General features: G+C 38.2%; 1 protein-coding gene and 1 long non-coding RNA gene across 3 annotated transcripts in view; one reads left to right on the top strand and one right to left on the bottom strand.

Annotated features, from left to right (window-relative positions):
* Window positions 1-59: 59 nt before the first annotated feature.
* LOC134145915 (uncharacterized) overlaps window positions 60-25,555 on the top strand; it is a 31,393-nt gene continuing 5,897 nt past the window's right edge. For both annotated transcript variants that reach the window (XR_009959710.1, XR_009959711.1), the window contains exons 1-4: window positions 60-145; window positions 1,434-1,551; window positions 2,143-2,228; window positions 16,776-16,891. This is a non-coding gene — a long non-coding RNA (uncharacterized LOC134145915). The remainder of the gene's footprint in view (window positions 146-1,433; window positions 1,552-2,142; window positions 2,229-16,775; window positions 16,892-25,555) is intronic.
* On the bottom strand, window positions 3,544-25,482 carry RAB43 (RAB43, member RAS oncogene family). Its single transcript, XM_062585925.1, has 3 exons — window positions 25,267-25,482; window positions 13,295-13,478; window positions 3,544-12,371 (listed from the first exon to the last, which is right to left on the bottom strand). Exons 1-3 carry the CDS (start codon window positions 25,474-25,476, stop codon window positions 12,121-12,123), a joined length of 645 nt encoding a protein of 214 aa, XP_062441909.1. The 5' UTR covers window positions 25,477-25,482; the 3' UTR covers window positions 3,544-12,120.

Here is a 25,555-nt window from a genome sequence, read left to right as displayed (position 1 = left end):
GCTATCCCCCCCCTCCCTCGGAGCGGGGAGAGGCGGGGCGCCGCGTGCCGCCATCTTGTGTCGCCTCAGCGCGGGCGCCCGGGCGGCGGGCTGAGGGCGCCCTCTCCCCTCCCCCTGGCTCGCGGGTGTCCTTGGGTTTTTTCAGGTGAGAAAAGCAATAAAATGCAAAACGTCTGCCCCCGTGCGGTTCTCCGAGGCTTAGGTTGTTTCAGGTTCTCTCTCTCTATATTAACTCCACCTCGGTAAGTAACAGCACGGGCTTGGCGCACCCTGAAGAGCCAAGCTGCTGGAAGGCAGCAGGAGGAGGTGTGCCTGCCTTCGTCGTGCCGTCTCGTTCTCACCGCCTCCATATCGCGTACGTGCAATGCGGGAAGGACGTGCGGCTGAAAGGCCCCTGGGCACCCTGGTGTTTTTCCATCAGTTGATTTGTGGAGTGACTGGTATCGCACCTGTGTTTTCTGTGCACTGGATGTTCGGTGCACTCATTTGTTGGCTACTTTTTGTTTAAAAAGATGTTTCCAAATGATATGTGGAAAAAATATTAACCAAGCATTTCACAGAAACATTATACTGAACTTTGACGTTGCCAATCTGAACTATTTTTCTTCCTCAAAACTAGGATGGAATCTCAACTGAGTAAATTGTTAAAAACCGTTATTTCCAGAGTGCAGTGTATCAGGTCCAGAGCACTATATTTACATGTAGTGACAGAAAGACTTTGCAGTCCACTTTTCTAGCTGGTGAAGATTTGTATTCTGGTGTGCAAAGACACATACATATTGAACACTATACTACTTGCACAGGCTGCTGAAGGTATGCAGACCTGTGCAAGCTTTTCATCCCCTTAATTGACACAGCTTTCTACATTCCCTGTCTTCTGTTTGCTAGTTAAAAACAGTGCAGCTATTTGGTCCTCCAACTAGTTTTACCAGAGATTAAGAGAAGATGGAAAGAGTGATGTGAGCAACATTACATGAGCAAGGCAGTTGCTGAAAGAGGTGAAAAGATGCTGCTTTCAGTGTCATAATCAGGAAGCCAAAATTACTTTTTTTTTTTTTTTTTTTTTTTTTTTTTAAACCTAGTGCTAGACTTGTAAGTTTGGTTAGGAGCTATTTCTTTTCAAGTTAATATTTTATTCAGTGGTGTCACTTCATATGCTCAATACTCCAGTATAGTCTATATTCAAATCTTTGTGTCTACAAGGATGGATGCTTGGGTGAGGAAATATATCCTGTTCTCATAACTGAGACAGCCAGCGCTCTGAGAGTTTCAGAAAAGTGTATTTCTGTGGTCAGTTCTATGAATAAAATAAACCAGTAGTTTCTTAGAATAGCCCGAATGGTAGACACAAAGCCACCTGAGACTCTAGATGAGCTGGGCCAGAATCTCTTGCTGGTCTTGATTAAAAGTTTTTTTTCCTTGTTTCTTGTTAGTCCTGTATGCCTGGCTCAGAATCCAAGGTTGCACTAAACTCATCCCTCAGTTTGATGCATGGTTGCAGCAGGTTCGCCTTGTACTCTTTCTGCAGCAGAAACACCACCTGTTGTATGGGTAAGCATGTTTCTTGGAATAAGAAATGGATTTGCTACAGGATTTGAGCCTCATCACTGGTTTTATGGAAGTATATCTGTGGGTAGGATTTCAGCTACTTTAACAACTAAGTTCCTGATCATAAGAGGAGAAAAAATGTAGTGAACTTTCGCTCTTAAAAAAAAAAAAAAAAAAAAAAAAAAAAAAAAAAAGTACTTTTGGAAGGTACAAGCTGCATAATTGAGACCAGTTTACTTCACTGTAAGGAAAAAATTGGGTTATGATGTGTGTAACTATCCTCTTGTATCCAAACTTTTCAATGTTCCTAGATAATTCAAGAAAAGGTTCCTAGGAACATAAATATTTATATAATATATGAAGTCCTTTTAAAATGTTTGTTATATAATGAACAATCACACCTGTAATAATTAAGCCAGCTAAACATCATGTAAGTTGTCATGGTGATTTTCCATGGGAAACCTAAGTTAGCAAAGAAGATGTATTACTCCACGTTTTAATTTGTATACCATGCACAGTTACATCTGATACTGCAGCACATATCAGAGCAGTGGTTTTTGTTTTGTTTTTATTATTATTTTGTTCTCTTATTAGATGAGCCTGCTAATATTCTCAGTGGTACACGAAGGTGTCCTGGGGAGATTCTGGCCACCCATTACTTGTTCCCACATCAATCAGAGGTTTGTGTTCTGTATGTCGTACAGCATTTTGGAACATGTTCCTCAATGACTTGGAAAGTAGGCTCCAAACTAGTCAGTTGGTCAGTTGTATGGAAATGGGTATGTGTCCTTTCTAGTTTAGAAATACTGAGACTTTTTTTTTTTTTTTTTTTTTTTTTTTTTTTTTTTTTTTAGCAAGACAGGTGTATTGTGAACTTTGTATGAAGCGACGTATGACTTGGTATTGACTTGGTATTGACTTATGCCATTGGTATATTCTGTGAAAGCATACTTAACTTTTGAAGGCCCTGTGTTGTACTGGGAATATAGAGAGCTGTTCTACATATTATGTTCCAGGACTGTATTATAATAATGGTGGTATTAACATAAATGAAACCCAACTTGTTACAGCCATGGCATTTACAACTTGCTTTTCCCTTTCTTTTATATATATTTACACAGATCTAGAAAACATACTATAGATGTAAAGTATATTTAAAATTAAAAGATCGATACCCACAAAGACTTGAAACATTTTGTTGAGCATGACACTTGCATTATTTGTCTATTTTACCATGTCTCCACAGCACTGAGCATAGCAGTGGCATGTATAATCACATCCACAGTGTTTCAGTAGTAGAGAATATATCATTAAGAGAGTTAACTGTCTGTGTTCTGCTGTACCCAGTGCTGTAAGGAACTAGCTTAGTGCAAGGCCGTTTTATTGCGAACTACAGATTGTCGGTTTTGTTTGAGTCCCTTATTGGAGTAGTAGATTGAATATAGAGCTGACTAACTCAATATGATCAGAAAGGGCAGGTTCTAAAAAATCTATTTAGCTCCTCTACTGTTAGAATTAATGAGCCAAGCAGAAAGAAAGAAGAGTTGCTTTGTTTAATTTACAGGAGTTAAATAAAATCCAGGATCTGAGCGTTTCCAGTGGAAGGTCTATACCCTCATTATTTACACGTAATTGTAACCATGAGAAAAGTGAGAAAAGGTTATTCTCACTTTTCCAAGATGTAGCATAAGGGTTTTCATTCTTAGTCTTCCAGGAAGTGTTTTCCCCCCATAGTTTTCCAAATTTAAACCATGTTGTGTGCACGCATCTGTGTAAGTGACAGGCAGTTTTAGGAGTAAGAGTTAAACACTGCTTGTTTAATGAAGAGTATACTTGATTCTATCTTTTATAAAAATAAAGGTCATGCTGCACTTTAGAAGAGGATATGTAATTTCTTAAGATCTTGATTTTGTTTCCGGTAGTAAACTGTGAAAAGGTACATCCATAAAATAACAAAATACGTGAATTGTCGAGCATTTAATTAAATCTTTTTAATGATGCACAGTACAATGTATTTACTACTCTGCTAAAATTTACAACAAAAAAGCAGGTTCCATATCTGTTTAAAAATATTTTTGTAATAAATTCATAAATAGATAAAGGTAAAGTATAAAAAACTATTGTAGTATGCAAGCTTGCTCCCTTGTCTCCTCATATTCCAAAAGACCTAGTCAGTATTGTGATAAGAAAGTTTAAAAGTAAAGTCGTTACTGATGATTAGAAATGTGCAGCCTGCATCTCTTGAAGAAACCTTGAAAAATAGCAACATATTTTTCCTAGAAAACGCAGAATAATTTTAACACTGGTATTTTTCCTTAAATCATTTTGGAATGCAGTGAATGAATTCAATATGAATTAGAGATCTGTATTTTTTTCCCTGACAGGTGTGTGAGCCAGACTCACTTGAATGCTATATAGTCCCTGGGGTTGTGCATCCTCAGGATATTGAGTTTTATATCCATCAGAAATCAGTGAGTGAGGCACTATTGCAAAAGAGGGAAAAGCTGGTAGACAGCACTGAGCATATCTGACTATCAAGTCTTAGCCTTTCTCCACACAGACTTAAAATAGTTTTAAACTGTTACAAATAACTAAATTCACCTTTTGCTCAGTAAATGACTGAATCTGCTTCATGTCTGGCAAGCAGGACAGCATATAATCTCATTCATTGGCTTCCAAGCTAGTGTAGCCCCTGGTTTTGAAATGGTATATAATGGTATTTAGAACTATTCCAAAGCTTAACTCCATCTGGTGAATCCCTTGTATCATACCACCAAAGTGTAGTGGCAAAGTTGTTGTTCTCATCGATATATCAGTCTAAGAAGTCTGTATTTCTTCACTATTAAGAAAATGTATATAGCATTTTACATTGTCAAGTATCAAACTACTTTTCACATTTAGAACATTCTGTTTTAATGCCATTTATAAAAGGAAAAAATTCTTAATTATACACAACACTGAAATATGGAATGAACATGAAAAATACAGAATGATCATGAACCTTTTTATGCTCTGCCTTTTGCATGAATAAAAGTCTTTCTGATAATTATTTCCCTTTAGTGCAAAAACACAAGTTTTGTGCTTTTTTGCAATGGTAATCCAATACTTTTGAAGAAATCGGTAGGCACTATCTGCAGCCTTAGTATTCTTGAAAATTCAGCTCTTAAAAACACTTCTTAAAAGCAGCTTCAAATTGTCAAAACAAACAAGTTTGCATGCCATGTTCAAAAGATTATTTTTCACATCCTTACTTTCACATATAATAGTTTAGATGCCCCAAATCTTACCTTCGTATCTTCAGATGAGTCTATATTGCTTAGAGAATTTATTGCAGAAAAAATGGGTGTAGATCACCTATTCTGCAACAGTGCAATTGTAGTAACAGGGCTTTTACGTAGTAGTTATTGTAAAGAGACTGGCTTTGAGGAGTAAATGGATTGTTGGTCAGGATTTTGGTACCCCCCAAAAAAACCAAAACCTAAGGAAAGAAATACACAGTATCCCATCAAACTTTTCTGTCTGTTTTTATCTGGAGAAACTACTCCTTGTATTTTCTTAAAAAGAAAACTTAAGGATTTTGTGTGTGTGTGTGTGTATTGATTGAAAAGTGGAAATAATAGCCATAGAACAGGTGGTTAGAACCAGAACCATGCTCAGAATTCCCCAGATTGTTATGCCTAACCTACTAGCTTCACAATACTGATAATATGTAAGGTACTTTCTCAGCTAAGATTTACAACAACTTGGATGCTTTTAACTAGCTATGAGATGTGAACAGTGTGTACTTTAAGATACCTGGTTTAGTTTATGGCAGAGTTAAGGCTTAAACTCCTGCAGTGTAGTCTATGATAAGGTGTATGTTTTTCCCCCTCACTACACTATTAAAACTGTTAACAAAAGCTTAAAATAGGTGACCACTGTTGTTGATATCCTAGTCTAAACAAGATCTTAAAAAGTTAAGTTTAAAATGTACACAGAGAATAACAAATTTTATATCATATTTATAACTAAATTAAAACAAAAGGAAATAGTCCATTTAATAGTCCATTTCTAGTTATTCAGGTGTAATACCAAATTCTGGATGGGTTAAGCAAGCCTTAGACAGAGGAAGTAGCTTAGATAGAAGCAGCTTTGTGAAGCTGCCATACCTACCTAATACCTTACCCTGCACAATCTATTCAGATGAATGATCACACCTAATTTTGATCAAGAGTGCAATATTATATGTATTACACATTACAGATCTTAAATTAGTATCACAGAAGCAGGATATTGATAGTTATAACCTGCAAAAAAAAGTGCTAGTTATAGTCTATCTGATGGCATTTCAGAGTTTTGTGATAGAATATTCCCTTTTTGCTAAAGTTGAGGCTGAAAGAAAGTAGAAATCAGTCAGTAGTCTTGTTGGATAGTCAAATCCAAAATAACTCAACTGAACTCTAAAAAGTCTTGCAAAAAAAAAAAGTGACTTGTGCTTTTATTTTTTAATGATAGCAAACCTCAATAAATTTTTATCGCTATATGATCCTGGCAACATTGTATCTGATCTTTTCAAGATTTTCAAAGGTTATGTTGGAGGAGAGATGCACATTAACCACTTTTACCTCATAATGGAAGGAATAGGGGGTATTAAATACAGCTTTAAACCAATTTAATAACTCCTAATATATTAAACTTTCTTGTTACCATATGTTTAGCAGTCCATTCTTTTACAGGATAGACAACAAATTTCTGTTGCAAAAGAGCAAACAATAGCAACTGTAACCATTTGTGTGCTACATTGTTTTACACTTGGGAAGGAAATTATTTTCTTTGAATTCAGTAAGCATTAAGGAAACCTACCAGATTTAATCAGACTAACTAGAAAGTCTTCCCTCACTGTTACTTAGGCTTCACTTTTCTCATTCCTGTGAAATCATTCTAGTCATCTGTTTTCCACTGGGCCACTGAATCACATGGAAAGACAAGGCAATTGTTGAGATGGTCTGCCTTCAACAGCATCTACAATTATGAATGTAATACAGGTAACTGCCATTATTAGTATTCAAGTAACAGAAATCCCTGTTGAAAACATACAGTAAAAAATTTATCCTTTTGTATTTCAGGCAACTTTTTTAAAAGTACATTTTTATAATTTGTCAGTCATATAAAAGAAGTGCTGTCTAGTATCAAGATAGGAAAGTATGTTGGCTATTTTCATCTAAACTTTGGCAACAGTTCCATGGACAGCAAACATCCATGTCAGTTGGTGTGTTTTAATTCATTACTCTACTTTTTTTCTGAGTAAACTAAAACAAAATGATAAAAGCATATAGAGGAATAAACTTGTACTGGAAACCGAACGTTTGGTCATGGACTGGTGGTCTTCTAAACTACAGAGCGTGAACTGTATTTAAATGCTTTCATCTGAGACTTTTGCTGCTTCAAATAACTTCACAACCTAATACAAGGAGTTAAAGGAAATTAACATTACCTTTTTTTTCCCTAAAAAAAAGAAAAAAAAAAGGTACTGAGCAGACTGGCTCTCTGACTAAAAGTTCAGTAGGATAATCAACACCCAAAATAAATAGTATGAAATCACAACTGAGACAATATTCTCCCAACCCAGGAATCTCATTTTTTATGGCATGGCAAATTGTCAAATCCTGAGAACAGCCCATTTATGAAGACTGTTCTGTGACTCCCAAGGTTACCATACTTCACACAACTGTAATAAAATCTAATTATTACTCTACCTGGGTTAACAATACGGCATCTTTCATTGGCAAATTTGCAAATCTAGAAGGCCTTTTAGCTGATGAAACACTCCAATGTAAATTGAGAAAGGATAAATAAATGGTTAGGGTGATTAGCCTAAATTTGGGGATTAATTTCCTTTCACTTCCGTTAAGAACTACACATGTGTACTTGGATCTGTTACTCTTTGTCATGTAATTGCCTCACTTCCTCTGCCACAAGGGTGGGAATACAATCTACAAACTGATCAGACACTAATGGGGCTAAGCAGGAACTACCTCTTCATAAAATAAGCATGTACTTGCTCCAATTTCCTTGAATTCTCCCTGTCTATTTAATGGTCATTCACTCTGTCTGGAGCCTTGTTTCCCTGAAGTCTCCACAGAGGATGACTGACAAGTTAATTTAAGCACTCTCCAAGGCTGGAAGACAACAGAAGGAGAGTCACTTTATTTTTGTTTCACAAAGCATGTATTCTTCTCACTTGATTCTCCTCCGACACACTTTTTACACAAAATATTGCAAAAAGGTAAACTTCAGTGGTCTTCTAATATATGCATGTTTGAGGAAGCAGGATAGGTAAAGATGAAAAATTGCTGTTAGTAAAGTAACACATAAATGCATCCTATACTTAAAGAAATTCACATTGAGTTTCTTTACTCAATGGAGTATTGAGTGCATATTGCTCTAGTTTTATAACATAAAAACAGTCTTACAAAGGGAAAGCAATAATGTTATTAACCCCCAATTCCATGGCAATTGACATGAGATGTCAAAAGGCAATCAAATAGTCATCTGGACTCTGGCTGGGAGTATGAAATTAAATATTCGAGGGAGGAATACATAGCAAGGAGAATCAAGGAAAGGCTTTAATGTTTTTTTAAGGATACTGCTGTTTGAGTACATATGTAATGTAATACACTACTGTAGTATCACATGTATGTCTCTATCTGATAGTCAGCTCTACTCTTTGAATAAATCTGATCTCTAAAGGCAAAGAAAAAAATGAGCAAGAGCTGAACTTTTCATGAAGTTTGCATTACTGTATGCAGTGTTAGCTGGGCTTCATTCAGCTTTGTTATTCCCCAGAAAAAGTGAGTGTGATAAAATGGTTAGCATTTTTCCTAAATTTTTATATGTTTTTATTTTAAAAAATTTGTTTTACAAAACCAATATTAGCAGGTGTCTGGGCTGGCATTTATTTGAAATTACATGTATATATTTATAAATATTTGTGCAAATTTCTTCCATGATGATGAACTGAATGAGTAATTGGAGATAAAAATTAGCTTAAATCAAAACTAAAACAAAGAATAACAATGCCCACACTACTGGGAATGATATTCTGCTGATGATTTAATTTCATTATTTACCCGTGCCTTCCACACTTAAGTGTTAAAAGGCAGGGATCAGTGTCCCCTTCTGCGTTTTTGTAACATGTTGCACATGGGTACACTTTGGGTACTGCCAAAAACAAATGATAAATACTAATGCAAATATATGGTCAGCCAAGGAGATCTGGTTAAAAGCAATTCCTGCAACATAGTCTGTTAATGTTCAACTGCCAGTAAACAGGATTCTTAGCAAATGTTTATGCCACACATTCTGATCATGTGTTACTAAATTATTCACTCGATGTACATCAATGCACATTCCTAACCTAAGATTTGAAACAGAATATTTTACTTACTAATCTCAGGCATATTGCTACTCATTTTCTTCATTCAGGTATCCTTTTGGTTACAGTAAGATTATTGTAAGTGAACCAAAAGGAGTAGGCTGCTAATACTTAAATTACATAGCTATGTATGTGAGTTCTGGATCTAATAAAGGTCTTCAGAAAGGGAGTGAAAAACTACAAATTACGTTTACTGCTTAACGCATTTCTGGTCAAGAAGCTAATAATCTAGTGATGGCTTTACTATTATTAATAGACATTAATATTGTAATATTATTAATAGACAAAGAAACCATTCGGTAATTGAAATAGCCTCTTATTACTTACAGCCCCAAGCACTGTCATTCATATGTGCTACTAACCTGAACAAATAAGCCAGGTCTTCCAGCTATTTCTTTGTTCCCTTTTGTTCAGTTAGGTAGGACATGCAAACTTGTGTTACAGTTGTTAAAATGTAGAAGAGTCGAGCATTAGAAGATATAGCTGACACAAAGCCATAGCTTTAGTTTTCCACTGCAAAATGAAAACTTCTAAATTCTTGCTTTCATTTGAAAACACAGTAAACAAAATAACAGACACCGTATTTCATGTTTCCTGACTGAAACAAACTAGCCCACAGGCAGAGTTTCAACCTTCAACACTTGATTAAGAGATGCAGCAGGGCAAATCTTAAAACAAGTGTAGTGCTTGGTCTAATTCTACTCATTTACTAAAAAACTTCAAAATTAAGGAAATGGATCAATATATCATTTCTCCATCTACAGTAAAAACAGAATCATTCAGTGACAGCACTGAAAGCAGGATCTACATTCCTTTTGCATCTTGTTCCAGTTTTAAGATGAGCTACTCTGTAAGCTACTTGATTTGAGTAGTACCAATACTTTATAATCAGCATGGCTTAAATACATCATTTGGCACTGGTCCTGCAAATACTGGGAGGCTGAGCTTTTTTGAGGGTCCATGTCCAAGCATGCAGGACTGTTACCTGTGTTACATATGTAAGCTATAATATGTCATGAGACTAGGGGATTACCTGCTAGCTTAAGGACTATCTAACTAGGAGGAAAAACAGTAATAAGGACTGAATTATAGCTTGGACTGTCTTCATGGTTTCTTTTGGAAGACAGGATCTGCTAACCAATAATGAATCTGGAGTTTGGGTAACTTTCATCTTCAATATTTTGCTGCTGCTGGTGCTTAGTGTCTGTTACCTATGGATGTAGGAGAGCTGCGAATGTCCTGGAAAACTATCTAAAAATACTACTGAGTACTGCACCTTGCCCTGCCCTTCCATACAGAACATTATAAGTGTGAAAACTACACTAATTGAAAAATTTAAGGCCCCTTCACTCTTGCAACTATGAAACTTGAAAACTATCCTTTTAGATAGGAAGCAAACAGACTACAAAGCATAAGTAATTCTTTAATAATCTACATCATAGTTAAAAAAAACAGAAAGATGAAAGAATGGTTAATAATTTCTGTAGGAAGATGAACAGTACTGAAATTAGGATCTGTTAGCCCTTTCTTAATCTTCCTCATTTTCATGACACTGGATATTGCAAATGGCCAAAAACTGGTGTAGCCCTAATAACAACTGAATCCACCTGGTTCTTTTTAATCAAGATTTTCAAAAGGAACAAGTGATTTTGGTTCAAGTGGGTGCCTTCTGAAAATGAGCCGCTTTAAAGTATCAGGATTGCAAAAATCACTTGTTGCTTCTGAACACCTTTGCTTTAACTGCAGATTTAAAAATAATCCTGATACTGCTACCTTTGCAAATCCAAGTTTGTAAGGTGCTTGAGAGTGTAAATACAGAGAGGACTGCTGCCATCAGTACTTTAACTGCATATACAACATACACTAGCACAACACAGAGCTGTGTCTGAAAGACAACTATATGTAGTTGGATTAGGAAATGTATTACTTAACATTATAAACTTTCCATCAACAGTAAAAGATTTTTCCTGCTGAGTATTTTCAAGAAATGAAAAGCAGTTAGTGACTTGGGACAGGGAAGCAGATGAGTACAAGGTGGGAGGTTACCATTCAAAAAGAGTTGGTTTCTTACAAACAAGAAGTTGCAATGCATGCAGTTTTCAGCTATTCTCAAGTTTTCTTTCCCACTGTATGTCCAGATTGTATTTAAGGAGATGTTTTAAAAAAACATAAGCCCTAGTTAGGCCATTTAAGCAATAATCACTCTACTAACATAACATCAAATGTATGACCAGAATTAACCCTGTATATGACCATTAGACACATGCCAGTAGGTCATGGCTACCATTCAGTTCAAGGTTTTCCAGTTCCTGTTTCCAGTGATGCAAGTCTTGAGTTATGGAATGAAATTAATTGAAATGAGAACTCAAAGACACACACTTGGAAAAGGGAGCTATCCCTGTGCAAACAGTAAGAAATGAAATGTATCAACCCATTCCTTCTTCAAGGCTGTATTTAAAATAATTAAAACCATCCAATCATTCTTGACAACAAGTCATGTGTTACTGCTCAGGCTGATTTTGCTATTTGTTAAAATGATAACTTAAAAAAATAAAAAAAAAAAAAAACCTGAGAGAAGGCTGCCCCACCAGAGTCACCAATATTACCTAGCAATCCATATGCCCTGGGATAGATGACTGTTATTTGGTCCTTTAATCAAAATGTTGGGTATTTTGACACTTGAAATACTTCTATCAAAGACACTGTCTCTCACTTCTAGGCTTTCTGGTCATTGCTGGAGTGCTGAAGATTTGAAGAGACATTTCAAGGTTGCCTGTTCTAAAAGTGACCTCCTTTGTCACAAACACATACTGAATGTTTCAGAACTTGTGTGTGTATCAGCCTTCAGCCATCTATCTCCCCACCCTACATCAACAGTTCCAAGTTGTTCCCTCCACTTTTGTAACTTACATGAAGGATATAGAAAATAAAATAGTGGGGACAAATGTAGAGTAAGTTTTTCAGAGGGCCTGACTTTTAAGACTGCATCTCAAGAGTCTCCTTATAAAAATAAGACACCAAAGCAAACAGGATTGTGTCTAACTTCTACAAAATTGCTGGTTTCACAGGAGGAGGAGAATATGGCTACTGTGCTACTCAGCATTAGGGTGAAGCACCATCTAAATTCCAGTAAAGTTAGGGATATCACCTAGCTCATATCAGCAACCACACCCCCAGCCTTCTACGACGTCTTTGCTGTCAAGCTTGATGCTGTCAGTACTCTTCTCACTGAACATTGGACCTCCGTGCCTCATCATGAGCTCTGTGGCCATCTTCACAAAAGCCTCTTCCACATTGCTGGAGTCTTTTGCAGAGGTCTCTATGGCACAGATGATATCATAATGTTCAGCTAGACTCTGAGCTTCTTCTAGCTGAACCTCTCGAAGGTCACTTAGGTCAGACTTGTTTCCTGGAAGAAAAAAACAAAATAATTGATAACAAGTATTTATGCCAGAGTAAGTGTTTAGCAGAAGGTTCTCAGGTTACCCAGAGAATGTGTGGAATTTCGATTCTTGGAGATTTTCAGAATTGAACTGAAAATGCCCTGAGCAACCTGACACTAATACTGCTTTCAGCAGGAGGCTGGACTAGATGATCTCCATAAGGCCCCTTCCAACCTGATTTTTTGTATGATTCATACACAGAACAGCAAATGTCCGTAACCAATCTGATAGGACTGAAGAACAGTGGCTGGAGACCTTAAAGGACCTAAAAATCAGGCTAGAAATCAAAGCTAAAACCATTTTGTGAGAAAAGACAAAAGTGAAAACAGCAGCAGTCTGATGGTTCCTAGGGAAATCTAAAATACTGATATATTAGTAGCCCCTAGAGCTATGCCTGAGTTGTGAACACTGCGGCTGTGAGCTAGAACTTCCAGCAGAGAATCTACAAACCTCAACAGCCCCCATGTCTTTCAGAACCTCCAGTCTGCTTAAGCATATGAGCGTTCCCGTTCCCCAGAACATGTCTGCTTGATACGGTGGAGCTTCTCTGGGCTTACCATCAGAATAGCTCCTGAGCAGATCTGCCTGAGGACCTGGAAATTTTGGATACCCAATTCTCTACTAAGCAACATGCAAGAATTTCAAATCAAACTTGGCTCCTTTTTAACATAAATTAATCAAAACAGATAGGTTGTTAAAAAACATTTTTTTGATAAATCACTTCCTAATTAAAAATATTTGGAAAATTTCCAATTAGAATCATAGAATTAGCTCTATTACATGCACGTTAGCTTCCAACAAAAACAAAACTTTCACCCATCTTAAGTATTGCAATTAATTACATTGTACAGTACTCTCTGTAGTGCTAAGTATTAATATTTTAACTCACCAATCAGTAATTGTACAATATTGGAACCGGCATACTTTCTCACATCCTCGATCCAGCGAGGAATGGACTGGAAAGAGCCTCTCTTGCTGATATCATAGGCTAGGATTGCTCCATTGGCGCTTCGGTAGTAACTCTGTGTAATAGTTCGGAATCTCTCCTGGCCAGCTGTGTCCCAGATCTGCAGCTAAATAAAACAAAACATGCAGTGAGACACTATCTAGTTTAAATAGATTTTATGCTTTACACTTTTCTTTTTCTTCGGAATAAAGACTAAGAGTAAAGATTTTAGAATACATTATTTTTTCCTGACTGAAAAGATAGGATTTGATTCAGTAGCCTTGTCATAAATCTCCCTTATATGCAATACATTTGCAGTCACTTTTTCCCCTCTAGCCCTTTATTAATGATTTAAGGATAATAATGTACACCAGTGAACTTTTTCATACATGGCTACCCAGAGTTTACACCTGCGTCAGCTGCTAAGACACTTCGGGTTCATGCCGGTAAGCTCTGATGCATCCTTTGCCACAGTTCAGGACAGACACTTTCACCTGTCCTACCCTACCCCTTTGCAGCTTTCTCTAATAGTGTTAGCAAAATAAGATATTATCCCTCAAAGGGCTAAGAAAGCACTCCAGACATTCACACAGCTGGCATGTTAGTGAAACTACAGATGGGTTTTAACTAGCTTATCATCTAAGGTATTAATTTGGTTTTGCCAGTTCTGCTACAGAGGCAGTAACCACTTTTCTTTGGGAGTTGGAATAGGAGGTGGTGGCATCATCTGAGAGCAACAAAGGTGTTTGATAGGGAAATGTGAGACAAAACTATAGTATAAAAGTAGTGCCAAGATCTCTAGGTTTCAGTGAAATCAAAGATCTAGATGCTCAGCAAGTTGAACTCCTTCAAACGGATACCCTACCCATGTTTTACCTTTCTTTTTTATAAAAACATAGCAAACAAAAGCTTCCTTTGATGCATAAGGAATATAAGGTTGTTGCAAAATTTTTCTGTCAGTCATTCTGTCCTTTTTTAGGTGACAGAGCAGATATTGTATCAGGACAGGAAGAGGAAATGCTCAGCTTACATACTTTTGCCTAAATCTGGTAACATAAAAAACGTGAAAACACTTTTCCTTAGGAAAGAGACAAACAAGTCAGAGTGGACAAACAAAATAACCTGCTCTTAGGGAAGATTTCTTTTTAAATACTCTTCTTTTAAAGGTTGTCTTATGTTCTGGAACATGACAGCTTATATCCCAGAAGCTTTTAATCTAAAGTAACTGTGGATGTTCTCATTCTCCATATAAATCTCTAATCCTTCACAGCTCTTGGCCTCAGTATATAATAGCAATGAATACCTAAGATTTTCCTTTTATCATTTTTAAAATTTATGTCATTGTTTCACTTCTTTTCACATTTATCCCCAGATGACAAATGAGAGAGCACTGCTTGCCTTTTTGTGTTATTTGTTATACTCTGCATCTCCTCTTTTTGAGAGAGGACATAAGTGAATACTCTTGTTCTTTTTTTTTTTTTAATATTCTCATATTGTGCAGCTATCATTTATTTGTTCCTCTCTTTGAACAGCTTTCTTTTAAAGAGCTAAGAAGAACTTAACAGTCTTCTAGTGATGTTGTACACTTAATGAAACTATTTTCCATTTATTTCTTTTGTATATTAGTATTTTGTTTCTATCTTCTGTCCCTGCTGCATGTTTAGGCAGAAATTTTCATTTTGCAATAGGCTGTACTGATCAGATTACTTCCCTGTACTAGCTAAACATTTAGAACTCAAGTGATATATGTTCAGCTTGAAATATACATATTAAATCAAATTAAAAAAAAACAGTTCTGAGTTCTGGTAAGAGTATTCTCAGAGAAGTGGAAGGGACTGCAATAGACTCAGAAAATAGAAAACCATCAAGCAATGATTTTAATGGAACAAGTAATGATTTAGAGCAGCCAACAGACTATTACTAGAGGCAAGGAAGTTCATAATGGGTTTATGGTGTTCTCTGTACTCAAGTGTCTCCCATTACACCTCTGCGTCTGATAAAATTTTAAATCCCAGTACTTGATTAGGTCAAGTGTTAAACAAAGCTAATGATAATTACCCAACTCTTGGGAGAGGCCTGAGAGATGCTGTGCATATAAAACAATTACCAATTTTTTTTTTTCATAAAATATACTTGTTTTAGGCCACACTTTTCACATGGCATAAATAAAAGTGGTTTACCTATAGCGTGATTGAGTAAGACAGTCTTGGGCCTTATGCTGTACACTGAATTTGAAAACCTCTGTATATACGCAACTTTCGTACAATCACAGAATCACTGAGGTTGGAATGGATTTTTGAAGGTGACAAAGCCAACTTCCTGCTCAAAGCAGAGTCAACACTGAATTTAGAATGGTTTACTCAGGGCTTCATCCAGTGAGGTCTGTTTACAAACACCTTTCTTGAATTGGGAGGCCCAAACCTGGACGCAGTACTCCAGATATAGTCTAACAAGTGCCACGCAAAGGGGAACAATTGCTTCCTTTGATCTGGTGGCCATGCTGCTGCTGATACAGCTTAGTGTGCTGTTAGCCTTCACTACTGCCAGGGCACACTGCTGACTTATGTTTAGCCTAGTGTCTAGAGGGTCCTTTTTAGCAGAGCTGCCACACTGGCAGTCATTCCCCAGCCTGTACTGATGCAGGGGCTCAGTTCACTTCAGGTACCATGCATGTGTGCTTACTGAATTTCATGCAATACCTGTCAACCCATTCCTTCAAGAGCAAGTGTAGCCCTTCCTGAATGGCAGCCCTGCCCCTGAATTTATCTACTACCCCCTCCAGAGCAGTGGTGTTTAGAGCCTTGATGAGGCAGCATTCCATTTCCTTCTCCATGTCATTGATAAAAATACAAAGCTAGACAGGTTCCCAGACAGACCCATGCAGTCTTCAGGTAGTGTATGAAACATTAACAAGTACTCTTTTCCACCAAATCCTCTAGCCAGTCTTTCCCCCATCTAGTAACCAAGCCATCTGAACCATAATGCCATAACTTGGATGTAAGAATGCTGTGGAAGACTAATCAAAAGACTTGCTAAAGTCACAGTCCACAAAATCTGTTGCTCTCCCATCATCCACAGAGCCAGTCATTTCACCATAAGAGGCGATCTGGTTGGTCATCCATGGTAAATACATACTGGCCATTTCCAGTCACATTCTTCTCCTTCATATGGCTAGAAATAGCTTTCAGGAGGACTTGCTCCATTATTTTCCCAGACATGAAAATGAGGCTGACCAGCATGTAGTTCCCAGAATTTTGTGCCCTTTTTGAAGATGAGTATGATATTTGTAGTCATCACCCATTTCCCCAGCTTTGAAAAGATGACAGAGAGCAGCATCAGGACACCAGCTAGCTCTTGCAGCACTCCTAGATTTTTGTTATTATTATTATTTTTAATACAAGCATCTATGTCTGTATGTTTGCAGAACTGAACCTACAAAGTTGCTGAAGTCCTGACTGTCAGCCAGAAACAGCACAGACCACAGGTTGAACCTTTTGAGCAGCTCAGGTAGCAGTCTTCCTCCCAAGCCACATCCTACAGGTAGGCTATTTCCCTTAGATGCTCTAGGTTCATATTCCCCTACTTGTCACTTCTCTTTTGTATAAGGGCTGTGGATCGTCAGCTTCTCACAAGATCCTTAGTTTGTTGTGGTTTTGCCTTCATTGCTGGGATTACAGTATGTGCTAGTCTTACTTGTGTGACTTAACACATAAGTGGACGCTTTGAAAACTTATTTACCAACTGATACTCTGCTGTTTGTCACTGCTCCCATCAGTTCTGCTGGCAGAAAGAGCAGGTGAGTGCTCACTCTCTGTTTCAGGCAAAGTCAGCCAAATAGGACATGTTTAATGATTTGCTTAAGCCAAACAAAGACCACACTGTCATAAAAGATCTGCCACCCCAACTGTATATCTCTGCCACCTTCTGCATTGAAACTGCTACTTGTAAAGCTGTACAGTGAGTCACTAACTCACTGATGTAACTGAAAAATAGGGCTTTTATTTGTAGGATTAGTTCTAATTACACAGCCTTATGGTACTGAGAGCATGCAGACTGCAGGGAGAAAGATGTGATCATCTTTTTCAGCAATGGCAAGGTTGGCTTAAATTAATCATGAAAATGCTCCTTCAGTTTAACTCATTGCTGAAGGAGGGTGTGAACCAATTCAATGACCATGGCTGAAGCTGAGTAAGGAGTCCTCCTCCTAAGGAGGACAAGGAGTACAATCTCCTCCTTACCCAGAACTGTGTGGCAATGGTAGCTTCCTCAGGTAGTAGGAATCTTTATGCCTTCTGTCTTTCCACACTGAATATGCTGGGTTTTTTTTTGTTTTTTTGTTTTTTTTTTTGGCGGGGGGGGAACTAACACAGCTTTCTCCTTATGATTTAGAAACTTGAATATCCTGTGTTTGAAGTTTTAACAACTGTATTCTTTTAAATCAATAAGATCTCAATTAAAATTTAAAACCCACCATTTTACAGTAACAATTTCAAATTATCTCTTGTTTAAACTGTATTTACAAATATCTAATTTGTGAGAAGAAATAGCAATTGTAAATTCTGTGAAAAAAGTATAATCTTAGTGTTTCTCATTTAAAAGCCATCCTACATACATTAGATGCTAAAATCAAAATCACAAATGAACAATACTACTGCAGGTTATGGAAAAAGGTATGATGATACATAGTCTTTGTATTGTAGCAGTGTGTTTATATATTATATGAAGTTTTTATTTCCTTGGTTTAAATACTAGAGCTTTGTAAGTAACATGACAAGAAGCCACACTCTCTGCACAGCAACCTTAACTGTTTTTAAGCAACTCCTGGTTTTGTAATTACCTTGACAACAATTTTTGTAAAAGAAAGAAGTTGGAATTGCTGGAGAACTGTATTAAATTCAATAGAGCATATAAAGGAAAAATAGTTATGCAACTGGAGACTATTAGTAGGCTTTTAGAGGGACCATCACCAATAACAAATATACACAGGATTAAGAGCAGAGAATAAATCTCCATTGTTCTAAAAAGTATGACAGAGTACCCTAAATGAACAAAGACAAGGAGCTACCTTCCTTGCGCTATTTACTGAATACCCATTTAATCACACAGGCTAATTTTCATCTGCTTTTAACTGTATTTTTTGGGCACCACAGCCTTAGTACTGGCTGGTACTGAGTAGCAGGTTGCTAAACCAATTATGAACACCTGTAAGATTTTAGATAGTTCTACAGAATCTCTGTAAAATCAGAGCGTTTCAGATGTGCATTAGACAAAATCTAGAGTATCTTTTCATATTTGCTTTCCTACCCTTTCCTGTTGAGAAGAAATACACAGGGAGTAAATATCACTGGGCTTTTGCAATGATGCAGGCTGGGGACTGACTGACTGAAGAGGACCGAGGAAGGGGCAAGGGAATCTTGGTAGACAGCGAGCTGAATGTAAGCCAGCAGTGTGGCCTAGCAGCAAAGAAGATAATGTCATCCTGCATTGTGCTGACAGGCACAAAGCCAGTAGATCAAGGGACATCTCCTTCGATCTACTATCCCCCTTTATTTGGTACCTGTCAGATTGCAGTTAAAATACAGCATCCAGTTTTGGGCCCTAGTACAGGAAAAACATGGATAAACTGCAGCAAGTTGAGTGAAGGGTTACCAAGGTGGTCTGGGTGCTGGAGTACATGAGAAGAGACTGATAGAACTGAGCTTATTCAGCATGGGAGAAGGGTCTTTGTTAGCCCTATTAGGACCTATTAGCACTTTCCGGTACCTATGAGGTTATCAAGCAGATTGAGCCAAGCTCTTCACAGCAGCACATGGCAGGAGGATGAGAGACAACAGACAAAAACAGAAATGAGATACTTGATATAAGGAGAAGCTTTTTCACCATGAGGACAATCATGAGTGGAGCAGGTTGCTCAGCGAGTTTGTGCAGTCCCCATCCTCAGAAGTTTTCAGCACCCAACTGGATGAAGCCCTGAGCAACTTGGTCTGATCTCATAGCTGACCCTGCTTGGAGTAGAAGGTTGGACTAGAGACCTCCTGGAGTCCTTTCCAACCCGAATTACTCTGTAATTCTGTAACTTTAGATTAAAAAATATGCGTATGTCTACACACAAATCAGTAATGCTGAGCCATCATGTTTAAGAAGGCAAGCTCAAAGAAATGGGCTTTGCACTTAGAAAAGTAGATCAACTCTGACCCACAGGGCTGTATAGCTATCTCTTGTGATAGAAGAGCACATGCATAGGACTCCTGTTGTTCTGTTGAGGAAACACTAGAGAAAAATACGGGAGAATATTCACTCAGCCTGGAGTGACAGAAGAATTGTGCCATGCTCCATGGATGGCCATGGATGATAGAGTAAGACAAACATTTTATGGGCAGTTTGGACTTACTGTGCATGTGTCAATAGATTTTTTAGATCTGTAGTACCTGTGCTGTTTATCTGATTATCCCATGCACAAGTGCTATATGTCTAAAACACCTCTGCACATATGATGTTGCTTACTTAAACAGTGCCCGTTTTTCTCAGATTTGTAGATGTCAAGCAGCTCTATAGCATTTTACCAACGTAGTAGTTTGCTGTCTAAAAATTCTTCACAAATGTGCTGCTAAACACAAACTCATAATGTGTGAGGAGGAGGGGAGGGGGAAACCACATGGAGCTAAAAACAGCAGCAAATCATACATGCCCTTAAAACAGAAGGTGGAGAAATTTATGGTGGCTCTCTGGAAAATCATTCTGCGCTGACTGATCAGGCTTAAAGAAAGCAGGGTTTCAACTAATAGAAATTGAGAAAGTGTTGAAAATGGTGAGTGACATATTGACCAAACAGCATAGCAAACAAGTATTTATCAAATACTTTGATGGAGAGTCTTTTTGCAGTGGTAGACATGATGTTTATCAAAGGATAATGTTGAACAAAGGTCCTCAAGAAACTTTAAATAATTTCTCCCTCCCTACTTCCTACGTAATTTACAAAGTAGTTTCCTCTCTCTGATTCTTCCAAGTATAATGAGAATTCAGGCTTACTTTTATTTGTGAAGCAGCATTAAGCATTAATAATAACTAAGTACTTCCTAGAGATGATAACATCCCTTACAAAGATAGCATTGTTATTTTCATGCTATGAATTCTTCAGAATATAGCATCTTTCATAAAATTTCTTTGTAGTGAAATGGTGGAAGCAAAAACTCATTCTGCTAAGTAATTCTACATGAACTGTATTTAAATTCTTTAATCTCAAATGGAAAACAATAATAGACAATAATTTTTGTATGCCGACAAATCACATGTAGTCCTAAAAAAAATTACAGAAACAATAAACAATTTCTGTCCAGATCCGTACAATCTTTGCCAATAGCAACAAAACCAAAATCTGTATGGCAATATATTTCATTTTAAAGTAATACTCAAGCACAGAACAGTTAGGTTAACTGATCCATTCAATAATTTTCCTTTAAAAATTTTCAAAGAATGAGGAATTCCACTTTGCTGGGAAGGCAGCTTTTCTGTTTGCTCTAACATTGTGAGTGTCAAAGTAATTGGGAAGAGGGCTACACTTTCTTCTTTTTGTCTATTGCCTCAATTATAAATTATCAAAGAACACAACTGCCATGGAATAAGCAGCTGCTTCATTTGTATTCAGCACTGTTATTGAATACACTTCTTGTTTCTGTTTCTTCCCTTTGATTTCTTCCCTATTACGTGTTTCATATTTTCTTCTTCTACCTTTTATGATACCCTTCACTTTAATGTTAAACCAGGAGGGAGGAGGAGGAGGAGTTTCAGAGTCGATCCCCCAATAAGTCATGAGGCAAGACAACTAAGTCATAATTTTAGATTACTTGCAATTTGGCCAGGTAATGACACATTTTGATCCATTCTGAGAGGCATATAATTACAGCTACAAGGCCTGAATAAGAGCTAAGAATCTTAGTATCATGTGTACTGAATAAACCTGTAAATTAAAAAGTGTAGTGCTACATAAAGAAGTACTTGTTATAAAAGGAATTTGTTTTCAAATGTTCCTCTCTCCTGTTGCTCTCTGAAAGATAGAGACAGAGAGAAAAACTACTGCATGAAAGGAATAAAAATATTCATTATAGGTAAAATACTATCAACTGACAGCATAAAATAGACATTAAAAATAGACACCCTATGAATTTCCTCTTGTGAACAGATAAATTAATGAAAATAAAAGGAATTTTATTACCATTACTAACCACAATTCATGAACTTTGACTTAACCATGTCCTTGCCTGTCATTATGTAAAATCTTAGTTCCCCAATTTTATAAATATGATTTCTTATAGTGACATAACAGTTATAAAACATTTTTGTTCTATTTGCCAGATTTTTTCTATCAGTCAGAGAACAAGTAATTATTTTATCAATACAACTTTAATGACTATGCATTAAGCCAACTGACTTTTAGGAACTACATTCTCTGTACTGTAGGGGATAGCCTGCTAAGAAGAACATATTATATAGAGAGTGATATATCACAACTTTCAACCTGTTAAATAGCATGTCCAAGAACACTTTTTGTTAATGACGATGTAGACATTTCATAAAGCCGAAAGAGAAAATTTTTGGATATATACTGGTCAGAATTTACCTTTGTAATCAGAAATCAAGATGGTCATCACAGGTAGTTTTGACTTTAAATTAAGTTCCATTAGAACCCAGCTTGCCAGATCTACCAAATCCCCTGCCTGGCTCCTTGCCACGTGTCCTGCCTTCTTTTAGTTGACAAGGCTCTCCTTGCCCATAGCTCACAGAAGCCTGTCCCAGAGACACCTGGCTAGTATAATCCCACTGGACAATATCTCAAATTGCAATTGAAAATCTTAGAACAAGAAGAGGAACAGAAGATTAGATGGCACAGAGAGCTTATTCTTCCTGTACAGAATGGGTAGATCACTGCAAATCAGGGTAAACAAATACTGGGGAAGCTTATGGTACCAGTACTTTATTGTTTTGTTTCTAAAGAGAAAGCTTCAGTTATCAGGACTGTCAGTGAAGAGCACCTTTCTGAAGCACTAACCTCCCTATATATATATGAAGCTGACTAAGCTTCAATAGCTGGTGAAGCAGTAGTATATGAAGTATCATTTGAGACGTGAAAATAAACATCTTTAAGATGTAAGAAAAGCCTTACTGGGGGGGGGGGGGGAGAAAGAGGGGAAAAAAAAAGAAAGAAAGAAAAGCTATTTGTAAAACCTTCACCTTTACTCCAACATGCTTTTCCTCCCTGTCCAAAAGCGCATCAAGGAAGTGAGACTTTTAAAATCCTTGGACCCCAAGTGTTTTAGAAACATTAGGCAACTGTAATCAAGACATTAAAAGTTTAAGCAGAAAGGGACACTAGCTCAATCTTAAAATGCTTCTTTCAATCTCAGAATGAGTGTCAGATCCATACTCAGTTGTGTTGTAGTACTATTCTTAGCCTGACTGAAAATTAAGCTTAAACCACTGGGGATGTGGAGCAACTGGTGTTCAAATGCTCCATGGGACTTTTTAGTACACACTGTTGCTCTGAAAGGACTTCTAAAGACGAGCTTATAAATAATTATGAAAATGAGAATTCTTGTTCTTGCAGCATTTGGTAAAAAAACAAACAAACAAAAAAGTCCTTATGAAGATAACTCTTCTGAGTCGCAGAAATCCATAATGAAGGTGGGGAGCAGAGGGATCACTTGGCATGATATTGTAAGGATCTTAACAGTCAAACAACAAAATTTATTTTAAACATTTCCTGAACATCTCTTGATTTTGGGCATCTCAATCAACAATTTATCTGAAACTCCTTAAACAAGTACCTCTTATGCGATGTACTCAGAAACAATGAAAAACATATTACATCTCTCAGCGCATGTACAGGCTTGTTTGCTACTGGTTTAGAATATGATTTGTTTGGACAGTTAAAGTGCTCTTCCATGAATCTGTATAACCTACATTGAACTAAATTTGTAAATATGCAAGATATACACAAAACTATAATCAAATGCATCTTTATTTTCTGTTTCCTATAAACACTGAACAAACCTATCTTGATTAGATGTGCCACTCTGACATTTCAATCCAAACTGAGAAAGCCTGACTGGAATTTAAACTTCACATAAAATCCACATCTTAAGAGACAAAACAAACAAACAAACAAAAAAGAAAAGCAAACATTTTCATATTCTAGCTGTGGTCCTGAATCAGCACCTAAAAATGTCTGCCAGGTAAATAGCAGCCAAGTTGGATTAATTTACCAAAAGTAATGCTTTGCCAGTCTGTGCATCCTGGATTTTTTTTAAAGTGGTAGCACAGAACCACCTAAGGCTAATGAAAGCCTCTTAAAAAGAGCCTTGCTTTTCTTACTTGTCGTTTGTAAAATACCTAGAAATCCTCCACAAATGTTGTTGCAGACCACTAAAATGAGCACTCCAGCATAAACAGTGGCAATATGAGAAAGAACATCTAGGGAGTTTGGTTCATTTCTTGGGCTAGCTTTCTCCTACTCCTGGAGTCCCTAGCTGAGACCTTTGGCACCAGGAACAGACACATTTGTCATTTTGTGTGTGCTTGGCATTTAAATTGAGCCAGGTTTCAATCTTAAAGGAGAAATCCCACTTCTAACTGCTTACTTGCTGTAAAGCAAGGAAAAGGAACTAATAGCACAAAATATGGTTTGCCCTCTCACCTGCTAACCCTAGCTATTAAGATGGGAATAAAGGTATAATACTGCACAGAAAGGAAACACCTTTGGTAGGTATGGAAGTCCTCCCTGTTTCCTAAACTTCTAATCCCTTCCTCTTTCCTAAAAGATGTGCCTTCATTTCTACCATTTTCTGCAATTTTCTCTGCTTAGTATTCTGCTCAAAGTTACATTATAGGAAGAAGATACAATACAGGACTTTGGCCACGACTTTCGTAAAACAGACCAAAATTCAACTGCAATTATCAAATTTCTGTATTGTCTATCATCTCAGAAGTTTTACAGTTTTATGATCTTTTCCAAGCAGTGACTAAATAGAGTTCTTTTTAGTCCCACTGTGGATAGGTAAAGATGGTTGCATAATTTAATTCTAGAGAGGGCTCTAGAGATGAGTGGATTCATCCCAGCAGGTCCCAGACCTAGGCTGTGCTGCAGCAGCCTCCCACAAACTGCACAGTGCTTCCTTTTTTCCCCCCTCCTTCTTACCTTCTGATCATGCTTCTGTGCTCACAGACCAAGAATGGTATAGGGAATTTTTTTACCACCAATACTTCCACTGGGTAAATATCTTTTTTCTAACCCTAAACAATTAACTGATTTTCTCCAGCGTGAGAAAAGCACAAGTCAAATTTATAACTACAAAAGTGACTTTTTTTTTTTTTTGAGATGCCTTGTATACAGTACTTTAGGATAACTTCTACACATACTTGATTTAGCAACAGTTTCCCCTGCTTCTCTGAATCTGCCAGTTCTGCGTGCTTTCCTGGAGGCACAACAGTCCAGCTAAGGTTCCTTCTGGCTTGTAAATCATCACCAGCTGCCTGACCGAGAAGAAGGGCGCTGCAGTTAAAGCACAACCGGAGCGTATCCCGAAGGGAGGGTTTGCAGCGGGGCTTTTACCAGTGTTGACGCTGTGGCAATCGGGAGTCAGCGCGGCTGGCCGCTGCACAGCTCATCCCGCTTGTAGCGGAGGCCGCTCCCGGGAGTGGCCGGGCGGCAGGCGCCCGCGCCCGGCGGCCCTCGCCCAAGGGCCGAGTAAACACCGCGCCGCGCCCCGGAGGCGGAGCGCCCCGGGCGGCGGCACGGCACGGCACGGCGCGGCACAGCACCGCCGGCCGGGCCGGGCCGCCTCCTCCTCCTCCTCCTGCTCCCCCCCCCGCCCCGGCCGGGGGCCCGCGGCCGCAGCGGCGGCCCCGGGCCGCTGCCTCACCTTCACCCGCTTGCCCTGGATCTCCAGGCTCTTCATGGTGAAGTCCACGCCGATGGTGCTGCCCTGGCGCTCGGCGAAGGCCCCGGTCTTGAAGCGCTGCACCAGGCAGGTCTTGCCCACGCTGGCGTCGCCGATGAGCACCAGCTTGAAGAGGAAATCGTAGCTCTCCTCCGGGTCGGGGCCGGGCCCCGGCGCCGCCGGGCCGGGCATGGCGCCGCCGCCCGCCGCCGAGGGGAGCCGCGCTCTGCGCAGCGCCCGCCGCCCCCCGCCGCGCCGGGCCGGGCCGGGC

Source organism: Rhea pennata, chromosome 12, assembly GCF_028389875.1.
Source record: "Rhea pennata isolate bPtePen1 chromosome 12, bPtePen1.pri, whole genome shotgun sequence".
Lineage (NCBI taxonomy): Eukaryota > Metazoa > Chordata > Aves > Rheiformes > Rheidae > Rhea > Rhea pennata.
This window is presented reverse-complemented; position numbering and strand designations above follow the sequence as displayed.

What these genes read in the sequence shown, in the direction of transcription:
- RAB43 (XM_062585925.1), bottom strand. Translation starts at nt 25,476, where the DNA reads ATGCCCGGCCCGGCGGCGCCGGGGCCCGGCCCCGACCCGGAGGAGAGC. An exon ending in TCCAGGGCAAGCGGGTGAAG is followed by an intron (nt 13,479 to 25,266) that starts GTGAGGCAGCGG and finishes TGTTTTATTTAG; the next exon opens with CTGCAGATCTGGGACACAGC. An exon ending in TATTGTACAATTACTGATTG is followed by an intron (nt 12,372 to 13,294) that starts GTGAGTTAAAAT and finishes TTTTTCTTCCAG; the next exon opens with GAAACAAGTCTGACCTAAGT.